This window comes from Paroedura picta, chromosome 8, assembly GCF_049243985.1.
Source record: "Paroedura picta isolate Pp20150507F chromosome 8, Ppicta_v3.0, whole genome shotgun sequence".
Taxonomy (NCBI): Eukaryota; Metazoa; Chordata; class Lepidosauria; order Squamata; family Gekkonidae; genus Paroedura; species Paroedura picta.
Genome location: NC_135376.1, coordinates 76,190,450 through 76,212,694, shown reverse-complemented (window position 1 = coordinate 76,212,694; position 22,245 = coordinate 76,190,450). Strand labels below are relative to the sequence as shown.

Sequence of the window (22,245 nt, the reverse complement as noted above, 5' to 3'; positions counted from 1 at the left end):
AATAAGTTCGTACCACATATAGTGAATCTATAAGGCAGCTTGTACACACCAGTTATAAGGATGTTCCAAACTCTAAAAGTCACAGAAGATAAATACAACCATGACACCAATGAATAAACAATTTATAATTTACAAAAAACACTTCAAATGAAGTTTTAAAAACTTAACTGTCCATTATCTGATGCTACAGGTAAACTCATGTACATATGAAACTCCTTTTCTGGCACATTGCCCCTCCACACTTACAAGTTATATGGTTTACCTATTAATTGTTATTGATACCACCATTACGGCTTTTGTTATGACTGAACTATATGGTACTTATTCTTATGTTCCACATTCCATGTAAACCACCCTGAGCGGGGAGGACAGCATACAAATATATAATTAAGTAATTAATTAATTAACTACACACGCAATCAAAATACCCACTAGATTCATAACAACCCACACCAGCAATTCCAGGCACACATGCCTGGGAGTTGCCCCTGCTATACGTAGAAAAGCTCCCTTGAGAAAGCCATTTAAACAAAACCTACAACTCCTCACCCCTTCCAGGCGCTGGTTGAGCAAAACTAGTGAAATATTCCCTACAAATTCCCGGCTTTGACTAGAAACCGGCGTCTCTCCATTCCCTTCACGGCCTCTGTACCCTGCTGCTTCTCTCCCAAGCCCCTGACCTGAAACCACCACCTGGTCACGATCTGCACATCGCACCTGAAGAGATCCTCGCAAAGTTTATCCTGGAAGAAAACGCGGTTATTACTCGCTCACGCACCACCAGAGCGCCCTTGAGATCCGCATTCGTGGAAGCCGCAGAAAGCGGCGTGTGCTGCAGCAACAGCCGTCAAGCGACCCCAGCCCCTCAGACGTCACCCTCGGCGCCGCTGGCCCGCCTCCCCCTCAAGCCCCACTCCCCGCCGGCGCTCCCGGCCACCTCATCTCCGCGCGCCGCCATCCGGGCCGCTTCCGCCATAGCGTGGGGGGGCGGGGGGCGACGAGGGCCAGGCGGAGGGGGGCGGGGCGTCGCCATGGCGGCCAGGGGCCGAGGCGGCCGGGCGGCACCGCCGACCAGGCCCGAGATGAAGCGCTGAGGCGGGAGGATGATCTCGCGATACACGCGGAAGCCGGTGCCCCCCGACGCCCTGGGGATGTGAGTGGCCTCCCTTCCCGCCGTCCGTCCCGGCCTCGGGTCGCCGCCTCCCCTCCCTAGTCCGCCGCCCCGCAAATGGCCCTGCCAAGGTCCCAGGGCTTTCATTAGGAAACATTCCCCGCCACCCAAAAGGATGCGAGCTTTGGAGTTAGGCAGAACTCTTCGCCGGCATCGTCAGCCGGCGTGCGAAGAAAGCGGAGGGAGGTGCTCTGGAGGGTGTGGTGGGGTGGCCAGGTCTACGGGTAGGGTTGCTAGACCCAGGCGGGAGATTTGGGGATGGAGCCGGCAAGGATAGGGACCTCAGTGGAGTGTAATGCTGTGTGGAGTTCACCTTCCAAAGCTTCCGTTTTCTCCGGGGGAACTCATCTGTGTCACCTGGAGAGGAGCTATAATTCCAGGGGATCCCCAGGAACTTTGGCTGCTGTTCTAGAGAACTCATGGTCTCCCCGCTTCTTTTTAGCACCCAGCCCAATGAAGAGTGCTAGAGAAACTTTGCAGGATGTTTTGGGTCATTTTGGCTGGCCTTCCATGAAAAGGGTTAGGTGGATTTGGTTTGGGGTTTTTTGCTTTGGACGAGTGCAGCAACAGCACCTCAGCGGGGAAAAAGTGTATGGGTGAGAACTAGTTCCCTCTCAATCAGTTCTCACAGAGCTGGGTCAGCCTATGTCTGGGTTGTATAGTCACCCTGCAGTTGAGGGTGGCATAGGATGTTCCCTCAAAACATCCCTCCACACACACACACCAATTATTCCTACTTGCAGAATATTGGTATGCCAGGCAAGAATCCTGCTCCATAGCAATTAGGGTTGCCAACCTCCAGTTGTCACCTGGAGAGCTGCTATTACAACTGATCTCCAGACAACCAAGATCAGTTCCCCTGGAGGAAAAGTCTGCTTTTCAGGGTGGACTCTGGCATTATACCCTGCTGGGGCCCCTCCCAAGACTCCACTTCCAAAGCCACCCGGTGTTTCTCAACCAAGAGCTTGCAAGCTTTCCTGAGACATTGACTGTGTGTGTGTGCAAGGATTGTTTTTCTGCATATAACATGTTTTATGATTTAGCCCCAGTAATATCTATGCCAGTTCTGTATTGGATATTTTCTGACATCAGGATCATAACATTAGGTCTAAAGCAGCAGGACAAAGTTTGAGTCCAGTGGCACCTCTAAGAACAACAAAATTTTATTCACAGCATCCTTGATCATTGTCTGTCCAGCAGCTGCTTGAAGACTTCCTCCTCACTGGCGGTCTTCAAGCAGAGGCTGGGCAGATACTTATCAAGGATGTTTTAGGCTGATCCTGCATTGAGCAGAAGGTTGGACTAGATGGCCTTACGAGTCTAGGATTCTACAATTCTAAACCTTTGGGTGCATGCACACTTCGTCAGAAAGTTTATACCTTGAATAAAACTTTGTTGGTCTTAAAGGTGCCACTGAATCCAGACTTTCCAATGTTATCACAACGCTGACAATGTCAACAGTCTAGGGTTATGCAGTATGATTAGAATAAATTAAATGCTCACCAATAGAGCAATGCAAAAACATGGCTAGTTTCTTAACACATTGAGACGGTACCTTAATATTCATGGCTCAGTGCAGGTGTAACATTCATAACCCCCTAAGCATATTTTGTAAATAGAGTATGCCTCTGTCTGCTGTTCTGATGAAATGATACATCTTTGCATAACAGACACTAACCATTGTAGCTCTCATAATGGACAAAAACAGAAATAACCATTATAGGAAGTCCCAGTGGTAAAGAAACTCAATTTTATGTTTTGGTAAATGCATCTAATATTTTGGTTTTCCTGTTAGCCGAGGACCTACAAAGAATACCTTAGAACATCATCCCCTGCCAGACTCACTTGAAGACAGTAATCCATCCACAGGAAGCCAAGAAGACATTTTAAGGTATCGTGGCATTAATATGCTTTGTGGGAAGATAGTAGGAAAATGTACTCTAGTAACAGAGGTTCTTCTGTCTTCCCTTTAGGGTTGGGGTGCCTGTTAATGTATCCACTCAGATACAGTCAGTTGGCTATCTGTGGTCAAATGTTAGTTCTGCCACAAAACCAAGAATATCCTTATGTTAAGGTGCTGCTTAGCTGGAATAACCATCAGATAGTAAAGTCAAAAGAGAGGTTGCTTTGTTTCTTCAGGGTCTGAGTCAGGTCACACGCATATACACCATGCTTAGAAGCAGCCAATTATTAATTATTAATTATCCTTTATTTCTCTGCATTCCAAACCTTATGTGTTTTCAATTATTGTTTCTGAATGAAATTTGTTTCTTTTTTAAATGATGTAGTTGGAACTGGGCCGTCCTTGGGGATCCCTTTCCAGCCTGTCCCCTCCAGGCTCATCACTGGTGACTGGGGGGGGGGGGGTTAACCTGCCCAAATAAAGGTTGATTTAAAAAAAGTCTTTCCTCTTCACTTGGAGCCAAAAACAGCAGGCACAAGGGGGTAAGGCTGCCCCCAGCCACCATTTTGAAATCCCCCATGCCAAGATACCATTAAGGGCCCTGGGGAGCCCAACAGTTCTAACAGCTCAGTCACATAAAGACAAATCAAACATCTTGATGCAGCTGATAGTTTCTTTCTGCACTATGATAAATTAATGCTTTACACTTTTGATCACTATTAGACACTCTTTCTGTGTAATTTGAGCAATGAAAGGTCAGCTGAGGATAAGAACATGAATAGAACTTTGTGTGTGTATTTTATGCTATGTTTAAAATCTTCAGATCTTGGGGTTTTTTGTTCTTTGTATCTGTTAGTTCATATGAAAAATTCAATTCACCATCATACACATGCTTTGATCCTATTCTGATTTGTTTTATCTCTGTTTCCCCAAATTTGCCTTTTAGTGATTCTGAAAGTACAAAAGAGTTAAATTACCAATCAATCACTTCTGTGGACAATGGAAACTTGTGGTCACCTACTCGGAGCTTCACAGGCAATTCCACAGAAGACAGTTCAGTCTTCTCGTGGGGCTATGATGTAAGTAGACTGAATTCCCACCATTTCGGCTGAGTTGTGGTGCTGCTGCTTCAGCAGAAACTTTTCTCATCAATTCATTATTGGTTTTGGATAAGTCTATTATATAAACCTTTCTTTGCAAAGGAATTTAGCAAGGCAAAAGTTTGCCAAATGGCTGCATTATTCTAAGCCATCTAGTTATGTTTGTATATTGGAACTGTAATTTTTCTTAATATGAGCAAAGTCTTCTGTGTATTCTGTAGCCTTGTAACACAATCTCATCAGGGCCCTGCCGGAGCTAAAACATTAGCCTGCATAATTTTTCTTAGTTATGTAGTCAGTCATTTTCCCTTTCTTATTCTATTTTTCCCCATGTTCCCTCTCTCCAGGAATTTGATAAAGCTGCTACACGGCAAGTTCAACAGATTTTCAGACACATTGATGAGCTTTTGTATGAACAGAAGCCAAGTGTCTATGTTGAAGGCCTAGAGGAAGAGTGCCAACAATGGACATCAAGCTTTCCCCATCTCAGGTATCGTGCTGGATGTTATATAATACTAGAAATACTAGAAATCTGTAGATACAAAGAGGGCTGTAATTTTAAAATTCTGCAGAACTGATGTCTCATGTGTAGGTGTAATATCAGTAGTTCACAACCATGCACTTGCCAGTTTGGTTACGAGCAGCAGCTTTTAAATGAACATGTTTAGAAATATTTCCTTGCAGGCCCACAGCTTACCATTAGTCGTGCAGTGGAAAATCCTTGTGCAATGGTGGCACCTGCTGCCAGACAAGATTTTTAAAAATTTGTATAGCCAGTCAGATCTCCACTGGCAAATCAAACACCTTGATAGATGGAAGTCTAATCTGGCCCTACCCACTTCCTAAAAATACATGTCAGGCACTAAGAAAGGTGTCAGAGGGCACTATTTTAAGAAGATGTGCAGATAGATATTGAAAATTCAGGCCGGGCAATCCTGTGGAGCAGTGGTCCCCAACCTTTTTATCACCGGGGACTGGTCAACACTTGACAAATATACTGAGGCCCGGGTAGTCTTTTGCCAAGGGACGTCGCCACTGCCTGAGCCCCTGCTCCGCTTGCTTTCCCGCCAGCGCCCCTGACTTCCCATCCCCCGCTGGGGGGCGCTGCCAGCAGCAGCCGCGCAGTGCCACGCTGAGGGGGAGCCCCAGCCATGGCGGCCGCTGGAAAGCACCAAAGGTGAGCCGGCAGCAGAGTAGCAGGGCAGCCCCCGAGGCAGCAGCCAGGAAGGAGGATGAGGAGGAGCTGCGGCCCGGTACTGACTGATCCATGGACCGGTGCTGTGGAGAATTACTCCAGTTTATTGATTTGGATGGATTTAAGACTAAACTAACTGCACAGGATGGTAATGAATGTTGCTCAGGAACTGGGTCACGGTCAACCATAAAATGTTCCTCTGAAGCTGGTGATGGGTCGGTCTGTACATCTGCAGCTGTTGCTCACAGATAAAAATTGTGTTATTTTGGCCAGTAGCCTCAGTATACCTGCTGGGTACCTTATACCTGTTTTCTTATTTTGTTATGCATACTTTGTTTTATTTAAATTTTCCTTTGTCATTTTCTCTTTAATTTTATAGGATTGTGGGAAAACAAGTGGTGAGCCCCACAGATGAAGGTTATAGCTGGTATTCTAGTTCGACTTGCAACACCTTAGGTTTGTCAGACACAAGCTCAGTGCAAGAAAAAGATCCTAGTGAGTAGGTATCAGTGTTAAAGTAAGTCACTTATAGGCAGACTTTTTAGTGACGTAACCTTTTTCTTGCTTTTTTTAGTGGTAGGAAATTATTCACCTTTATAATGATTCCATCTATGCAATGTATTAGACCTCCTATACAAACAATACTTTTGAAAACTACAGTATGATTCATGTATAAACTGCACTATTAACTCCTTTCAGATATTAGCTTGCATCTCATGGGAAACGTTTACTGGCAGAAGGGGGTGATTTTTTCTAGTTGCCCCCTCCCACTTCAGGCCTTCCACTCCCTTCTTATTCTGTGTCTGAAGGTCTCCTATCTGTGATGCTGCAGGCCCTTGTATGCAAAACTGACTCTGGGATGGGGCAGCAAGAAGGAGGGGGAATTATAAGAAGTCTTTCTGTGGACTTGTGCGTATCATATATAGGCTTATGTGTCATCCTTTGAAAGTCACCTCTGGTCCTAAGACGTACATCATCATGCAGTTGATAGCAAAACTATACAGTTATCCTGTACTTCAAGCTTAAGGTTCTGACAATCGGCTTCAAGGTCATATGCTGTCTTGGCCCTGAGTATCTGAGAAACTGCCTTTCTAGTTATGCCCTACAGAGAGCATTATGCTGCACCAACATCAATAAACTGGTAATCCCTGGCCCCAGAGAAGCTCGCCTGACCTTGACCAGAGTCAGGGCTTTCTCTGTCCTGGCCCCCACATGGTGGAATGAGCTCCAAGAGGACCTCAGGGCCCTTCCGATGCTAAAACAGTTCCGTAGGGCCTGCAATTTGGAGCTCTTCCACCAGGCTTTTGGTCAAGGTGAATGAGCCTAAACAACCAGACCACAGAAGCCCCTCCCACCACCAACTGCACTCATAGAAAAGAATCTGAATCAGCAGTGTAGTAAAACAGAGTCCCATTGTTGAATATTAAACTGGAGTGACAAAACCGAGTTGTTCTATATTATACTGTATCATGAAAGTTGATGCAAGTTCTTACTATTTAAAATGTTATGCATTTCAAACCAAGATGTTGTACTGTAGTATACAATGAAATTGCCAATGTAAACCACCCTGAGCCGCGAGGGTGGTGTGTGTGTGTGTGTGTGTGTGTGTGTGTGTATATATATATATATATATATATATAATATAATAAATACAAAGAATATGAAGTCTTCATTGCTTGTGGCCACTTGAAAACAACTTGATGACTTGTTTTTCTTTTTCCTATTCAGGTTTAGTATTTTGGGCAAAAAGGTTTCCCTCTCTATAACTCCTGTCTCTAAGGAAGGTTACTTTTCAAAACCTACTGAATTGTTTGAGTTGGAGAGTGAAGAAGGAGAAGATGGAGTGATTGTGTCAGAAGGCATAATGGAAGAATATTTAGCGTTTGACTGCAGAGATGTGTAGGTATTGAATATTTGGTCAGTGTAACACAAGTGGTTGAGAATGTTTATCACAAAATTTATGTCCATTTTTATGTCCTAATTTTACAAACTAATATATTGCATGGTGAATTATTTAACGTTTGCTATAAGCAAGATGAATGTATATTTTTAATTAAGGATGCAATCTTTTATTAATCCGTTGGTTAGATTAATCTTTTCTCAATCAGTTTGTTGGATGAATCCGTTAGAATCCTTTTGTTGGACTAAAAAGCATTCCCAGTTAATTGGGCAACGCTTTTGAAAATTGCAATATTATGGATAAAGTTACTTATAAAAGCTGCACGTGCTTTGTTACTGTGACTTTTGCAAGTATCCTATAAAACAAATAGAAGTGCTTTTGTTTTCATTTGCATACAATTGTATGCATTTTAATCAAGTAACCCAGCCTTTCTCAACTTTTTTGCCATCGAGAAACCCCTGACACATTCTTCAGGCTTTGAGAACCAAGTGGTGAGATCGTGCAAGAATATGGCTGGGAAGCATAACTGTGTACATGCCCATCTGGGGTCCCTCTTCTTCCTATCCCCTCCAGGCCCATAATTAGCCACTTGGGGGAGGGTGGGTTGACATGACCATATATAATCGTATCACCTGATAGATGTTTAACACATTTTAAAAAATATATAAAAATATCTATCTCCCGCCCAATCAGGAAACCCTTCCAGGGCTGTCAAGAAAGCTCAGGGTTCCACGAAACCCTGGGTGAAAACAACCATTGGTCTTACCTGTGAGGGTCCTTCTCCCCAGAGGTATAGGGAGACATGTTCCAAACAATAACACTATAGGACTGCATTGTAGAATTCAAAAGATGGATTAAGACTTTTAGAGTTGGGTGGGAGTTGTATTTTTCATACTGAAATGTTTAATTCCAGAGACAGCACACTTCTGTGGTTGCTCCGTGAGCACTGAACTAGTTCAGTTCTATTGGTAGTCTGCTGGGAACAATGTCAGAATTTCCCGGTGCCAATTTGTGGGAAATTATTCAGCAAGCTTGCTGTATTACATACGGACACCTGCTAGCTGCCTGTCTTCTTCTCAGGGAGGAAGAGTTGCATGAAAGGAAAATGGGGATTTCACCAGACAGACGGAAATTAGGCTTCCCTCCTATCTCACCGTCATACTGCATGCGGGATGCTGTTCTTTCTTATGTCTTTGATGATGTATGGAGTGAAGTTTTGGGCTGTATGGAGCAGTTAATCTGTAGGCACTGGGAAGGGTCAGTCTCAGGTAAGTGCCACAGCTGAAATATAATCTGAACAACAGATTTCCTCCTCCTAAGGTCTTTCCCAAGAGCCTCTTGTGGCGCAGAGTGGTAAGGCAGCCGTCTGAAAGCTTTGCCCATGAGGCTGGGAGTTCAATCCCAGCAGCCGGCTCAAGGTTGACTCAGCCTTCCATCCTTCCGAGGTCGGTAAAATGAGTACCCAGCTTGCTGGGGGGTAAACGGTAATGACTGGGGAAGGCACTGGCAAACCACCCTGTATTGAGTCTGCCAAGAAAACGCTAGAGGGCGTCACCCCAAGGGTCAGACATGACCTGGTGCTTGCACAGGGGATACCTTTACCTTTAAGGTCTTTCCCAGAAATATATTTTAACACTTTGTAGTGGTAAACTCTGTTCTCCAAAAGTGAGTTGTGGCCTCAGGCTGGCCTCTTAGTGCCCAACTGTGTTAGCAGCAGCTCCTCATGAAATAGGGCAAGTAAATGGTTTGGATCAGGGGTAGTCAAACTGCGGCCCTCCAGATGTCCATGGACTACAATTCCCATGAGCCCCTGCCAGCATACGCTGGCAGGGGCTCCTGGGAATTGTAGTCCATGGACATCTGGAGGGCCGCAGTTTGACTACCCCTGGTTTGGATCATGGTTGCTTTGGAGAAACTCATTCTCAGCTACATTCCGTTCTCCTACTGGGCTGGATCCTATAGAAAAGGCCTGCATGCTCCTCCAGCTCTCCCCAACAGTTGCTCCTTGGGTTCCCTTATCTCTCAAGAGCAGCAATTCAGGGGGCATTTTAGGCTACATTGGAAGGGGGGAGGTGGGGAAGTGTGCTTCCACGCATGGAATTTAGGCAGGATACGACCCATTAGGTTTTTGATCCCTGCGTTGTTTTCAGGAAATGGAGATATGTCCTGCAATCCATAATGCTGAACAGAATCTTCTGTCAGCTCTGCCTTTATTTTAGAGGTTGTTTTCTGACCCATTACTGTACATTAAATTGTTGCTGTGTGACAAAAACCTAGGGAACAAAGTCCATTTTTGATACCATTCCTACCAGACATACCAGTTACATTTCTTGAAGTTTTGCTTTTAAGAATTGCTATAGCAGAGTGATACTGATTTTTCCTGGTCTTCATAGATGACGAGAAGAATATAATAGCTGTCGAATCGAGCCGGACAGATTCGGGAAGCCCCTTTGTGCAGTTTGAACCGTTGCCATTGTTGTTACCTCGAATGCCACCAACCAAGATGCCCACCATCACCTCCAACCTGGTAAGCCGAAGAAGCAAAGTGACCTGCGCCAGGCTGAGTTGATGTCCAAAGATGGAAATGCCCGAGGTTTCCCTTGTCTGAACATTAAAAGCTGCCGTAGCTTGACGATGACCATCCTTTCTAAACTTCTTTCCTGTCATATTCTGTCACAATTCTTTTTTATGAAGCCTGCCTTTTCTTGGTTTGTTCTCCTTCATTCAGACTTAAAGGTGATCCCATTATACAGACTTGGAACATGCACTTGGTGTATGATTTTTATAAGATCTACTCTGTGAGACTCCGATTAATATTAGCAGAATACATTGGCTCACTTAGCTTAGCACACAACAGAGGGAAATATGGCTATGGTGATTTGAAGTACAAAGTAACTCGGTTAAATATATTTTTTTAAGATCTTGCTCCACATATTCTTGGTGTAAGGCTTCCATGACAGCGATCAATATCCAAGGTTTAATCAGTATTTGTTCTTTTTAACTCAGTTTCTTTCCTTTTTATTTCTTTCCCCTCCACTTCCCTGTATAATCCTCTGTTTTCCTCGCATGCACCTTATTATGTATAGTGCTCAAAGCACAGATGTGGATGCAAAACCAAAAAGAAGGAAAAAGCGCCAGAAGTACGTATTCTTTGGTGGGGAGGGGGTTCTTTTTCTTGTCCGTGTGATGGGTGGGTTTTCTGGAATTTTACCATATTAGGCAGAACTACAGGAGAATATAATTATTACCTTGATCCTAAACTTGCTTACATTGAAGTGAGGTACATTTGCTTTGACAGAACTAACTTTACTCAAATTTCCCCTTGCACTGGCTGTGGTGTCACCTAATTTGGCTTGAAGAGTAGGCCCTTTAATTCTTGACGCTTGCTTTAATACAGTGCATGTTTTGTGAGGAGCTGTGCAGCAATCCTAAGCATGCCTAGTTGGAAGGAAGTTCCACTGAATTGATCTGTCAGACTCTTAATGCAAATTCAGTTAGGATGGAGGAGTTAATTTTGTATTCCTAGCACAAAGTACAAGCAAGTCTGATACTGTGAGAATCTTTTGTTCAGGAGAACCAAATGTTGCTTGAGTCCAAATTCATGTATGTCGACTTTAATGTAACTGCTTTAAGTAACAAGCTCTGTTTGTGAAATGGTAGAACAACATTTTTTGTAAAATGGTATAACAAAAAAAAATAATATACGTTGAAAATTTAAAAACATATGGAAAGTGTTCTGTGTGCATGAGTTATTATGGCCTGTTATGTGTCACCTGGGATATGGAGATGGTCCCCAGCTTTTCTTTAAACTGTTGATAGGTCCTTCCCTTTTAATATGTAGTAGTAGGCATAAATATGACCATAAGCACGTCTTCACCACCTTGGTGAATCAGCTAAGAGTGGCGGCCTCTAATCTGGAGAGCTGGTTCCCCACTCCTCCACATGCAGTTGTCTAGGTGACCTTGGGCCAGACACAGTCCTGTTACAGCTGTTCTGTCAGAGTTCTCCTAGGCCTCACAGGGTGTCTCTTCTAGGAAGAGGAAGGGCAGGTAATTGAAAGCCACTTTGAGACTCCTTTGGGTAGTAAAAATCCAGTATAAAAGAACAGCTCTCCTTCTACTTCTTATTTGACTTAATGCTGAGTAAACGTACTGCCTTTGCTTTGCAGGTAAATCTTTCTCAAGGAACAAGCTGCAGTCCACAGCGTAGTTTGAATGGCCTGATGGTAATTCATGGGATCCCCTTATACCAAAGGAACTTACCCCTGATGGATAAATTATTGTAAGAACCCCAGCCTTTTCTATATGAAAACCAGCCTAACAATTACTGAGCTGAGAAGCAAGATGTATACTTGCTTCAGACTTTCACTTGTCAGCTAATTTCATACAACTTTTGAACTTCATCCTGTTTATATTTTGTGGGAAACAATACATTTGTGTCTAGCCCCTCAGTCCTGATTGAGATGACAGACAGTTATACCTACTGAATTTCATAGTCTGTTGAAGGGGCCTAGTGCCTCAGTTTAAGCACCTACTTAAATATGTTGTGCAATTGGAGTCTTACAGTGCCAAACTAAGAGTTTTACACTTCTAAGTGCCTGAATTGAATGGACTTAGAAGGGTGCTACACTGCTTAGTAGAGCTGTAATCAAGTCAGCTGAAGAGATCTACAAGGCAATTCTAAGAAGAATTGCATCTTGCTAAGCCCTTTTCACTTAAGTGGACTCAGAAGGGTGTAATTCTGTTTAGGATTACACTGAAAGTTGCCTTCCCTTGAATTGTGATCCTGCTTGGTTAACATGTCGGCTTTCTAATTCTTGCCTATGTTAAACACTGGTGTTTCTGAACAAGTTACTAGGGTGGTGGATTGGCAAAATGCCAAATGCCTTGATAAGCACTGTCTACTACTTTTTTTGAGGAATGAAAATTTGCCCGTCTTTCCTGTATTGAGGGCTTTCAGGAACAGAACTGCCATATTTGTACTTCATTTAGTCACGTTTATTCACAATCCTAGTTGGTCAGTGAATGTTTCATTTTGCTCTTGTGCTCTCTTTCTGTGCTTTCCCCATCAGAGATTTAGATGACAGATTGCTTACCAGGCCAGGGTCCAGTACTGTCCTGTCAACTAGAGCCTGGCCAAATCGTGCTTTTGAGCTCAGCACCTCTTCTCTGTCCTATTCTGCTCAGACTACTAGAAGGCGTAACCCACCACCACGTACCCTGCATCCAATCACCACCAGCTATTCTCGCTCGGGGACGCCAAGATCCGTGGATGAAGTCATCAGGGGAACACGACTGTATGTGTCTCTATGTTTTAATCCCTGTGTCTCTTTGGAAACAGTCTTACGGAAACCAATCCCACGAAGGGGGCAAGGGAGCAGTCAAATAAAACAGAATTGTAAACATTTCACACTGTGAGACCTAATCTGTTGCTGTCCAGAAGAGTGGGTAGACGGGACAGTAGTCTGTCCTTAAAGTTATTTTACCCTTTTAAGCTGTTCCCTGAAGCAATCTAGTAGGAGGCAGTCTTTCTGCATTATCATTTTATTACACCATAAATAAATATGCAGATATGATGTTGCTTCCGTTGCTGGGGGCAAATAATTTTATTGCTGGGGCAAATGCTCCTTCATCTCACCCCAGTAGTGGTCCACTGAAACACAAACCATATTGGAATGGGACTGGCATTTGTTCCACAGGGATCATATTATGGAGCAGGTCTCTGGAGACAAACCCCCTCCTTTCATGCCTGTGCTATTTTGAGATCTTTTACCTATTTAAGTGCAGGACCTCTTACGAAACCCTTTAAAACATGCTCAGTCATCACTTGGATCAGACTGAAAGAGGAGGTTGACAGAGACAACTCTCCACATCTTTGATCTTTTAAAAACATTTTAATCTTTTGCAAGTGGTGTATTCCTTCTTTCCAGTTAGAAGGACATTCAATCAATCTTTTTAAAATGTAGCGGAAGGCCCTCACCTCCACCATCGATCCAGTTTGTTTTTGCAGAATGTTGTACCATCATTGCTGGACTTGGGATGCCATTTTAAACATGTATTCAGAAGTAAGATCCATGTTGTACAATGGGACTTCCAGGAAAGCATGTTTAGGATTGCATCCTCAGTCCTGAAATCTATTTTTACTCAACAAGAAAAGCCTCTGGTGGCATTAGCCGGCTTTAAAACATGCAACTTTTTGTTGCTTGGTTTCAAAGGGTCTTTTTTTTTTTGGGGGGGGGGTGGAACTTGCAGCTTATCACTTAAAACTTTTGAGCTCTTTTCAACATGGCTTCCTCCCAGTGGTGTAGAGCAAGGTGACTATTACATAGACAAGCAAGTCATGAGAGACCAGGGCTTATCCAGAGCTGCGAGTCTGGCTGGTGGTGCTACAGGGGACTGGCGGCATAAGCCTGAAGCAGTCACAGCTCCTGTGCGCTTTCCATTCTCCAGTCTCAGGTAGTGAACTCTGCGGTAATTCGCCCTTGAGATATATATCTAGAATTGCCCGTGACCAACCTTGCCCACTTGGACGCACAGAGGAATCACTCCTAGACTGTTCGCCTCTTGCACATTCAATGAATGACTGCTGATAGCTCAAGGAGTTGAAATGGATTCTGCAAAAGCTCCGCCGACATCCATCTTATTTGAGTTGTGTTTCCTACTCATTGTTTCATCCCTTTGCCAAGATGCTTAATGTATGAGGGCACCTTCCTCAGATGAAAGCGACAATTTGCCTTGTGCCATTAGTATGTTTCTTGCATCTGAGTTTGTACGTATCCTAGTCTTTGAAATGAGGGGCTGCGTGAATAACTGAGCATTGCTCCATTTCTCAGGGTAAGAAGTAGACTTGCTGCTATTGGTGAGGAATGAGAAGTGAGAGTAGTCTTCTTGGCCCTTGATTGTGTAGATTAAAAAAGCCATTGCATTTTGAAGTGAACAGTTTGTAGATCTAAAACCAGAACTGTATTGCAGTGAAAGGAATTAGATAAATCCTTAAAACAGAGCTGGTGGCAAAAGATGCCCGATTACTTGGTGGAAGACAGTTGTGACTACTGACCTGAAGTGAAGCCTGTTGTTGCCGAGTGATAAAGGAGAGAGGGGTTGAGAACTGCACAAGGAACAGGTACCGGAGATTAATATCAAGACAAGATTCCAGGAAAATTTTAACCTTCCTCAACTTCTCAGGTCCACTGAAATGTAATTTAGTAGGGAGTTCCCCACTGAAGCCACCATCTCATCAGCTCTCAAAGAGCCATTCGTCATTTCTCATCAGCATTGCATGCACAGCTTGTTTTGTTACATGTCTTGAACTCATATTGTCTTCTAGTGCTCGTGGGCAGCGTTTAACCATTGATGTTGATTTTTCCAGCACCACTGCAAATGAGCAGTTATCATCACCTTCCCCGATGCTGCTGAGCCGAAACAATCTCCTGCCTCCTATTAGTTCTGTAGATGCAGTAGAACATTTGGGAACCCAAAAGCAAATGGTGAGCCTGTGACAAGAACCCGAGTTTCAGAATAGTAGCGTATCTTCAGGGAGCACGTTGCTGGGGAATTAAGATCATGCCCACCAATCAAAGAAGCTTGTTCAGTGGGCACATGAGAGAGGACCTTTTTGGTGGCAATCAGATTATGCAACAATCTCCCCAGGGAGGGTTGCCTGGCCTCCTCTATTTTGAACTTTAAAAGACATTTTTATCTAGGACTGCATTTGATCAATTTAGTTTTTATTTATTGGCAGTCCCCTTTATGTCAGGAGTAGTCAAACCTGTGGTCCTTCAGATGTCCATGGACTACAATTCCCATGAGTCCCTGCCAGCAAACGCTGAAAGGGGCTCATGGGAATTGTAGTCCATGGACATCTGGAGGACCACAGGTTGACTTCCCCTGCTTTGTTTCTAAAATAATTGTATATTATAAAGCCACCTCTGCAAGGCAGAAAGGTGGCCAATGAAGGTTTGACATAAATAAACAAATGGCCGAGGGTTTGAAAATACATTGCTGGTGTTAACTATTTCCAAAAGAAAGAAATTAGCATTTATTCGAAAGCCCAGTGTTGCAAATACTGAATGGAATGTTGACCATCAATAGCGATTGTGACCCACCTTAACCCTTTAAGATTATCAACCAAGAAGCCAAAACATGTATCATGCTTCACTGATGTCATCCTGGTCCAGGTTTGGAATCAATCTTCATTCCTAAACTTACGCACCCTTTTTAGATGTGATTATTATTTTTGCTTGGTTTTCTTTTGCAGAAATCCCAGGGGAATGCCAGCCGAGCTCGCAGTGCGATAGCGGATGAAATAAACCATCAGCCAGTACATGAGAGATTTTTGTTGCCAGATAGCTTCTCCAGACCCAACACATCCCACGCATTTTGGGTAAGGAATATCAAATTACAACTGGACGCAGATAATTTGTTTTGCTATCTATGTTGACAGTACCAAGGTGAAGAGGCTGCAGAACAAAGCTTGTCAGGTGTAGGGGGTTCCTTTTGTTCTCTGCAACAGTCTTCTCACTTTGAATCTTAGCTTATGGCTTTTGAGCAGCTGGCTGCCAAGTAGGCTTTTCTAGGTCACTTTTCCCTAAATCATTGTGGATTCTCCTGGCTGCTGCTGCTGCTCCTACATGAACAGTTGGGGCTGTCATTTTGTAGTTTGTTTATATCAGAGTTGTCGGGGTGCCATCATTGCCTGCAGAAGGACTTGGTGCCCACTTGCGGACGTCTGTCCACAGGACTCAACAGATTGCTGTGGATTCTGTCTTCCAGCCGCTGCATGCTTGGAGGTTTCAAGATTTAATCTGTGCAGCTGCTAAAACACACTCTTCTACTATATGAATCCTACTTCATAGTCCCATATTTTTAACATTTAATTAACCACAACAGAGCTTTTATGTTAAAAAGGTTAAATGTTCTACCTTCAGCTTTGCTAACTGTGGGCAAAAATGCATAGTCTGTTTCACATTAGTTATTGCATTTCCCATATTACAAGGATATTCAGGTAAGTTTTTAAGCTTCATTTTTAACCAAGAAGGCATCTAGCCTTCTGACCAGATTAAGGTATTGTTAGTAATGATTAGTCAGAATCCTGCCTGGATTGAGAAAGTAGTAATATTTTTACAATTTACCATAAGGTTGCAAGAGCTCAAGCTGCAAATCTAGTATTTGTCTGCCCTTGATCTCCATAGAATGGTTGTGCTAATTGTATTCTCTTATGATATACCAATAAATGTGGTAGTGGTTGCCACTTGGAGTGGCAGACCAGGACACTCGTGGCATACTTTCTCTGTGCTATACAAGTGAGCTGAGATCTGGATCTCAAGTCACTTGAACTGTGAAGGCTGGGCAGGGATGTGAAAAGTTTGCAGAGACCTCCCCACTCCTCATGAAGCCCAGAGTACTGCTTCCGTACACATCCAGGTTGAGGGGGAGAGACAAAACCAGTGCTCTTTTAATCTATATATCTGCAATTGGCAGATAGCTTCTCCCTCACACCTGTACACTGTGCCTGTATTTTGATTTTGTCAAATTGTGATCACGCTATAACTGTTTCCTTGAGAGCCAGCATGGTGTAGTGGTTAAGAGTGGCAGCCCCTAACCTGAAGAACCGGGTTTGATTCCCCACTCCTCCCCCACATACAATCAGCTGGGTGACCATGGGCTATCCTGAGTTCTCTCTGAGCTCTCTCAGTTCCACCTACCTCACAGGATATCTGTTGTGGGGAGAGGAAGGGAAAGAAATTATAAGCCACTTTGAGCCTCCTTTGGTTAGTGAAAAGTGGGGTACAAAACCCAGCTTCTCTTGTTTTCCAGCCAGATTCGCAGCATCGCCGTTCTTGCACTCTCATTGATTATGGTAGTCATCCACGGACTAATAAAGGATCTGCTGGCACAGGTAGGTTGAATATTGGATATGCACAGCTTGTACGTTGTTTTCGTATTTCATGGAGACTAATATATGTGTAACTATTTTAATAATGCAATCTTTATTACTCTGCAGATCCTATTAACGTAGGAGTGATGGGAGTCAGTTTAGGGATGTCTAGTTCTTCCTATATTAATTCTTTCCACCACCAGCCTCTCGGTCATTTTCTTTACGAGGATGAGGAGGACAAAGAAGATCATCCTCCACTGGGTAAGAAGTGAGGCAGGGAACTTGGAAACTCTGTTCTTGATTTGGTTGCCTCCTATAAAATACGCAGCATTCTTATTGAAGTTAGTTGTTGGTTGGTTTGTCAGATACTTAATTGGTAAGGCTTTATTGTCTCTTATTCAGCAGATGTACCAGTGTTTGAATAAGCAAACACAGAGGCTACAACCCAGGGAAATGGGTTGTGACTTGGTGACTCTCCACTGTTCTCAGTAGAAATGGTCATAGCCAATGATCATGCCACATGGAGTGCATGTACCAGTGTATTCCTGAAAATCTTCACATTTCTTCCCACAGGGTCTTGGTGTTTATAAAGTCAGTTTTGGCAGTCTAAAATGGAAACTCTCTCCTATATTTTCACGTTCCCCCTCCCCCCTTTTATCTTCTCTCTTGGCAAATCCCTACACCAGTTTTTAATGGTGAGAAACAGTTAAAAGTAATTGAAGGGTCAGCGGGGAAACCTCCTGGAAAAGGAGCACTTGGGAAAACAAATTGACAACAAGCCTGCTGCTTCAAATGCTTTCTAATATAGCCAGGCTAGAAAGTAGTCCTTACTGGTGAGGGAATTCCATAAGGAAAAGGCTGACACAGATCCATCCTGCTTAGTGGTGCATGCCCAGCACTTGGGGGACTTTCTGAGATGATCTAAGAAGGTTCATATCTACTGTTCACTCTGCAGCTCCTTCCTGGCTGATGCCCTCTTGTGCTAGATTAACATGTACAAACTTGAGTTTTGGGGGGATGAAAAAAAAAGTATTGTTTACTATAATTGTGAGAAAAACTGGTGCCTATTTTGATCTTTAGAACTCAAGACCATACCATAACCCAGAGCAGGCTTTCTCAAGCAGGGTTTCATGAAAGCCTGGTCCCTGAATGGCTGGGAATTAATTTTTTTAATTAAATATTGATCAGATGACATCACTATACATGTTTATGTCAGCCTCCCCCCCCCCTTCCAGAATGGCCAGTGATGAACCTGGAGGGGGTGGGAAGGGAAGGGACCCCAGGTGGGCACATACACTGCTATGCTTCTCAACTATATTCTGCAGGATCACACCACTTGGGGTTTCTTGAAGCCTAAAGAATGTTTCAGAGGGTCTGTAATGGTAAAAACGTTAAGCAAAGCTGACTCCAGGGAGTCTTACAAGTCCACACAAATCCATTCCTATTTATAAGGACATGATCTAGAGGTTTCCAACATTGAGAAAGGAATGCCTCACACATAAGAAACCATGAGTTGTCATTCTGGGCCCAAGCCCATTGAATATCATACTCTTTGCACTGTCCTCTTAATGTAGGCTTGGGTGATGAGATTTTCATATCAGTTTTGTCACTATATCAGAACTACCAATAGTGATTAGCACTCTTCGGAACTAGGAGTCCATATCCAGCTTTACTGTGTACATCTTTTGGTCCAGCAACAATCTTGAAGGTAGTTCATGAGTATTTTGCTGGTAGGAATCAATGTCATTAACCTAAGACTTTGAAGACTAAGATCCAGTCCCTTGCTGCTTGTTTCCTTCTGACCCTCTTTCTCCCCATACAGAGTTCTACACAAGGTATGGGAAAAAGAATAATACTAAGTCAGGCCTTCACTTAACCAATTTTCTTTGTCCATAGGTTAGGAGCCAGACTGCTTTTCCAACCTTCATGGTTTTGTATTTTGATGACCATACTTTTCTAATTCTAATCTTTATTATTATATTGCTTCCTGGTTTCCTGTAATTTTATTAAGGCAATGACAAAAGCATTCTAGTAGACAATAGAGGGTAATCTTATTTTTATTCCCACAACAAAGAGCTAACGCCTAAGCCTCGCTCAATTTCTCCCCAATTTCTCATAAACTCATTATTACTTTTAAAAGCTCTATTTAATTCAGTACTGGAACCACTAAGTTTGCATATAAACAACAGCAAGACCTTCATGCATGTTTATTTCTACGTTTCAGAACAAAATTGTGTGATGCAAAATGTTAAACAAGATCTGGGTTGGCTCTAAGCAGCCTTTTTGCTAAATTTTGGCCAATTACTGTCATTACATCCTCCATGTACATTAAATACTTAAAAGAGGGGACATGATAGCCCTCTTTAAGTATATGAAAGGTTGTCACTTGGAGGAGGGCAGGATGCCGTTTCTGTTGGCTGCAGAGGAAAGGACACGCAGTAAGGGGACACGCAGTAATGGGTTTAAACTACAGGTACAACGATATAGGCTAGATATAAGGAAAACATTTTTCACAGTCAGAGTAGTTCAGCTGTGGAATAGGCTGCCTAAGGAGGTGGTAAGCTCCCCCTCACTGGCAGTCTTCAAGCAAAGGTTGGATACACACTTTTCTTGGATGTTTTAGGATGTTTGGGCTGATCCTGCATTGAGCAGGGGGTTGGACTAGATGGCCTGTATGGCCCCTTCCAACTCTATGATTTATGGAATTAATCCATGCTGGTCCCATGATTACCAACATAGCCTCTTTAGTGTTCAAGAACACCTGTTCCTCACTTTTTCACCCAGTGGACAAAGTGGCTGGATCCCTCTGTACATCCATGTAACTGCTGAGACATGCTGCAATAAAATCATTGCTAGAACTCCTCAGCTCTGTGGCGACCTGGCACCTGGGATTTATCAAACCCTGTCATAAAGGCTATATGGTTGAAGAAAATGAAGTAACTTGCTGCACTTGTAGGATGTTAATGTCTGTGACATCCCTTCCAGAAATTAGATGTATATTTATAGTACTACATACACTTCTATAGTACTTCGTTTGAAATAAAAACATACTACCTGTAGTAAAAGCAGGTAGTATGTAATGACGGAAGATTTTGCTTTGACCACTGTATTTGAAATTGGACAGGATAATGTAGTACCGAACACTTCTTGCACAGGCACAAAAGCTTCAGAAATTGTTTGTCATCATCATGGGAATAAAAAAAGAAACTACCTATATACTCGCATATAAGCCTAGTTTTTCAGCACCTTTTTCACACTGAAAAAGCCCTCTTCGGCTTATATGCAGGTATATACGGTAATTGAAATAAAAGCCTGCTCCAGCCAATCATTGCATTGCCTTTTGCAAATGTGTACTGCAAGCTGAGCTTGCTCTAGCAGCTTGTAGGACATCAGTGGTTTGACTGCGGGACTCCGATCTTTTTTCCTTTTGCCTTCAATGGCAAAAGGAATGGCAATGCTGGATGGGAGAGCCAGCGATGATGGAGCATTTCTCACCTTCGGCTTATATGCAATAGGTTTGCCCAGATTTTGTGGTAAAATTAGGTGCCTCGGCTTATATGTGGGTCAGCTTATACATGAATCACAGGTAATCGCAGGTACCAATGTGTGCGTCCTGTTAGTGCTGCCAGCAGCCCAGGATATAACCAGTAGTAGGAACTCTTCCTACACAGTACAACAGTTCCTTTCTATCCACAGCCATACATCTAAAGAAGTGTATGCACTGGGCTTAAAACCCAAGTTCACATATGCAGAGGTTTGTTTGCCCCACCATCTCAAAATGTGTAGTAAACACAGTTATGGAGAAAGGACCATACCGTATGAGCACATAGTACCTTTAAATTGTTAGCTAACAGTGAATGAAGCATGGAAGGAATGTCTAAGTTTCAGCTGACTTTACTAAACATGGTAAAGTGGTCCTGAAAGGATATCTTGCATACTGGTTGCTGCTTTCACAGCCTTCTCTGGTTTTTTGCTTAGTAGGTCTTCAATTGCATGGGTCTATGAGAACTCACAGCCGAGGTGGATCGGTCCCAAGAAGCAGACAGGGTTTGTAGCATGCTATGAAAATGAGCCATCCCTTCCCAACACCGGGGAGCATCTACAGATGTTTTAAAAATCAGTATTCAACGGTAGCAATATTATACCTGTTTACAGAAGAGGTCTAAAACTTCCTCTAGGAAGTCCTATTTTTGTAGAAACTGAACTGCCAAAGACGACAGGACTGCATTTAAACTTTGTTCCTGTACTATTCTGCGGGACTGTTCCTGTTCTAGGAATCTTCCAAGCTCCTACTAACCAATGCTGATATATTGTAATACAAAGAACGTCTTCCTGAGGAGCCTGATTCCTGTTGCAATAATAACACTGTACTTGTAACACCCATTCACTTGCCAGTAAGTTGAACTAATAGCACTATACTTAGTAATATTTCTAGAACACGATTACAGCAAGTTCCTCATAGCAAAGTTCATATGGGGGGAGAGACGAGACTGCAGCAGCTGACATCTGAAGGTGGCCAAGTTTAAAACCCTTAAAGGGTTAACGTTTTGGTATCACATTTCCTTAACTTTATACCTCTTAATCCACTGACTCAGTCAAAGGGGGCTGGCTGAGGCGGATTTGTTTACTAGAAGCATACTTTTCAACACCCATTTTCCCTTGTTGAAATGTTTTAAACAATGCAAAAAGTTATAAAAACTTTCAGATAATTGTTTCTGTGCAGCAGCCATGTTCAGAGTTTTACGATTCTCATTGGTGAGAGATATAATTTTAAGCAGATATACACTTTCTACATTTTGTAGAAGAGCAGCTCAATGGGGTGTACTAACTTTAAAAAATACTTAGAAAAAGCGTAGCCTACTATGAAGTTGCATTCCACATCTGATGTAAGTTTAATGTAACTCTCTTAAAAGAAGTTCTAGCTCTTCCTAGTCAAAGTAAGTGCCGACTGCGAAGGTATGAAGCTATGTAAATTGAAAATAGCTTTGCATTATTTTCTAGATACCATGAAAATTTGTAAAAGCCAGGATGGGAATAGATTCTTATTAAATTGTAAAATGGAATAACTTTTATATGCAAATAAAGAAAACATTTTGTAAA

General features: G+C 43.0%; 2 protein-coding genes across 8 annotated transcripts in view; one reads left to right on the top strand and one right to left on the bottom strand.

Annotated features, from left to right (window-relative positions):
- Positions 1–1,047, bottom strand: part of ECD (ecdysoneless cell cycle regulator) — a 16,884-nt gene extending 15,837 nt beyond the window's left edge. The window contains exon 1 of one of the 3 annotated variants that reach the window (XM_077350432.1): positions 938–1,047. The gene's annotated coding sequence lies outside the window, so the exon portion shown is untranslated. The other 2 variants (XM_077350431.1, XM_077350430.1) reach the window with 2 other exon arrangements.
- On the top strand, positions 1,013–22,245 carry FAM149B1 (family with sequence similarity 149 member B1). Of its 5 annotated transcripts, none has more exons than XM_077350426.1 (16): positions 1,013–1,153; positions 2,967–3,062; positions 4,021–4,153; positions 4,522–4,664; positions 5,749–5,868; positions 7,098–7,268; positions 8,350–8,537; positions 9,663–9,796; positions 10,356–10,409; positions 11,438–11,550; positions 12,341–12,565; positions 14,638–14,755; positions 15,526–15,651; positions 17,085–17,166; positions 17,272–17,406; positions 21,127–22,245. In XM_077350426.1, exons 1-16 carry the CDS (start codon positions 1,104–1,106, stop codon positions 21,198–21,200), a joined length of 1,962 nt encoding a protein of 653 aa, XP_077206541.1. In that variant the 5' UTR covers positions 1,013–1,103; the 3' UTR covers positions 21,201–22,245. The 5 variants fall into 5 exon arrangements, with proteins under 5 accessions (XP_077206541.1, XP_077206540.1, XP_077206542.1 ...); XM_077350425.1 differs by having other exon boundaries at positions 21,124–22,245; XM_077350427.1 differs by lacking the exon at positions 10,356–10,409 and having other exon boundaries at positions 21,124–22,245.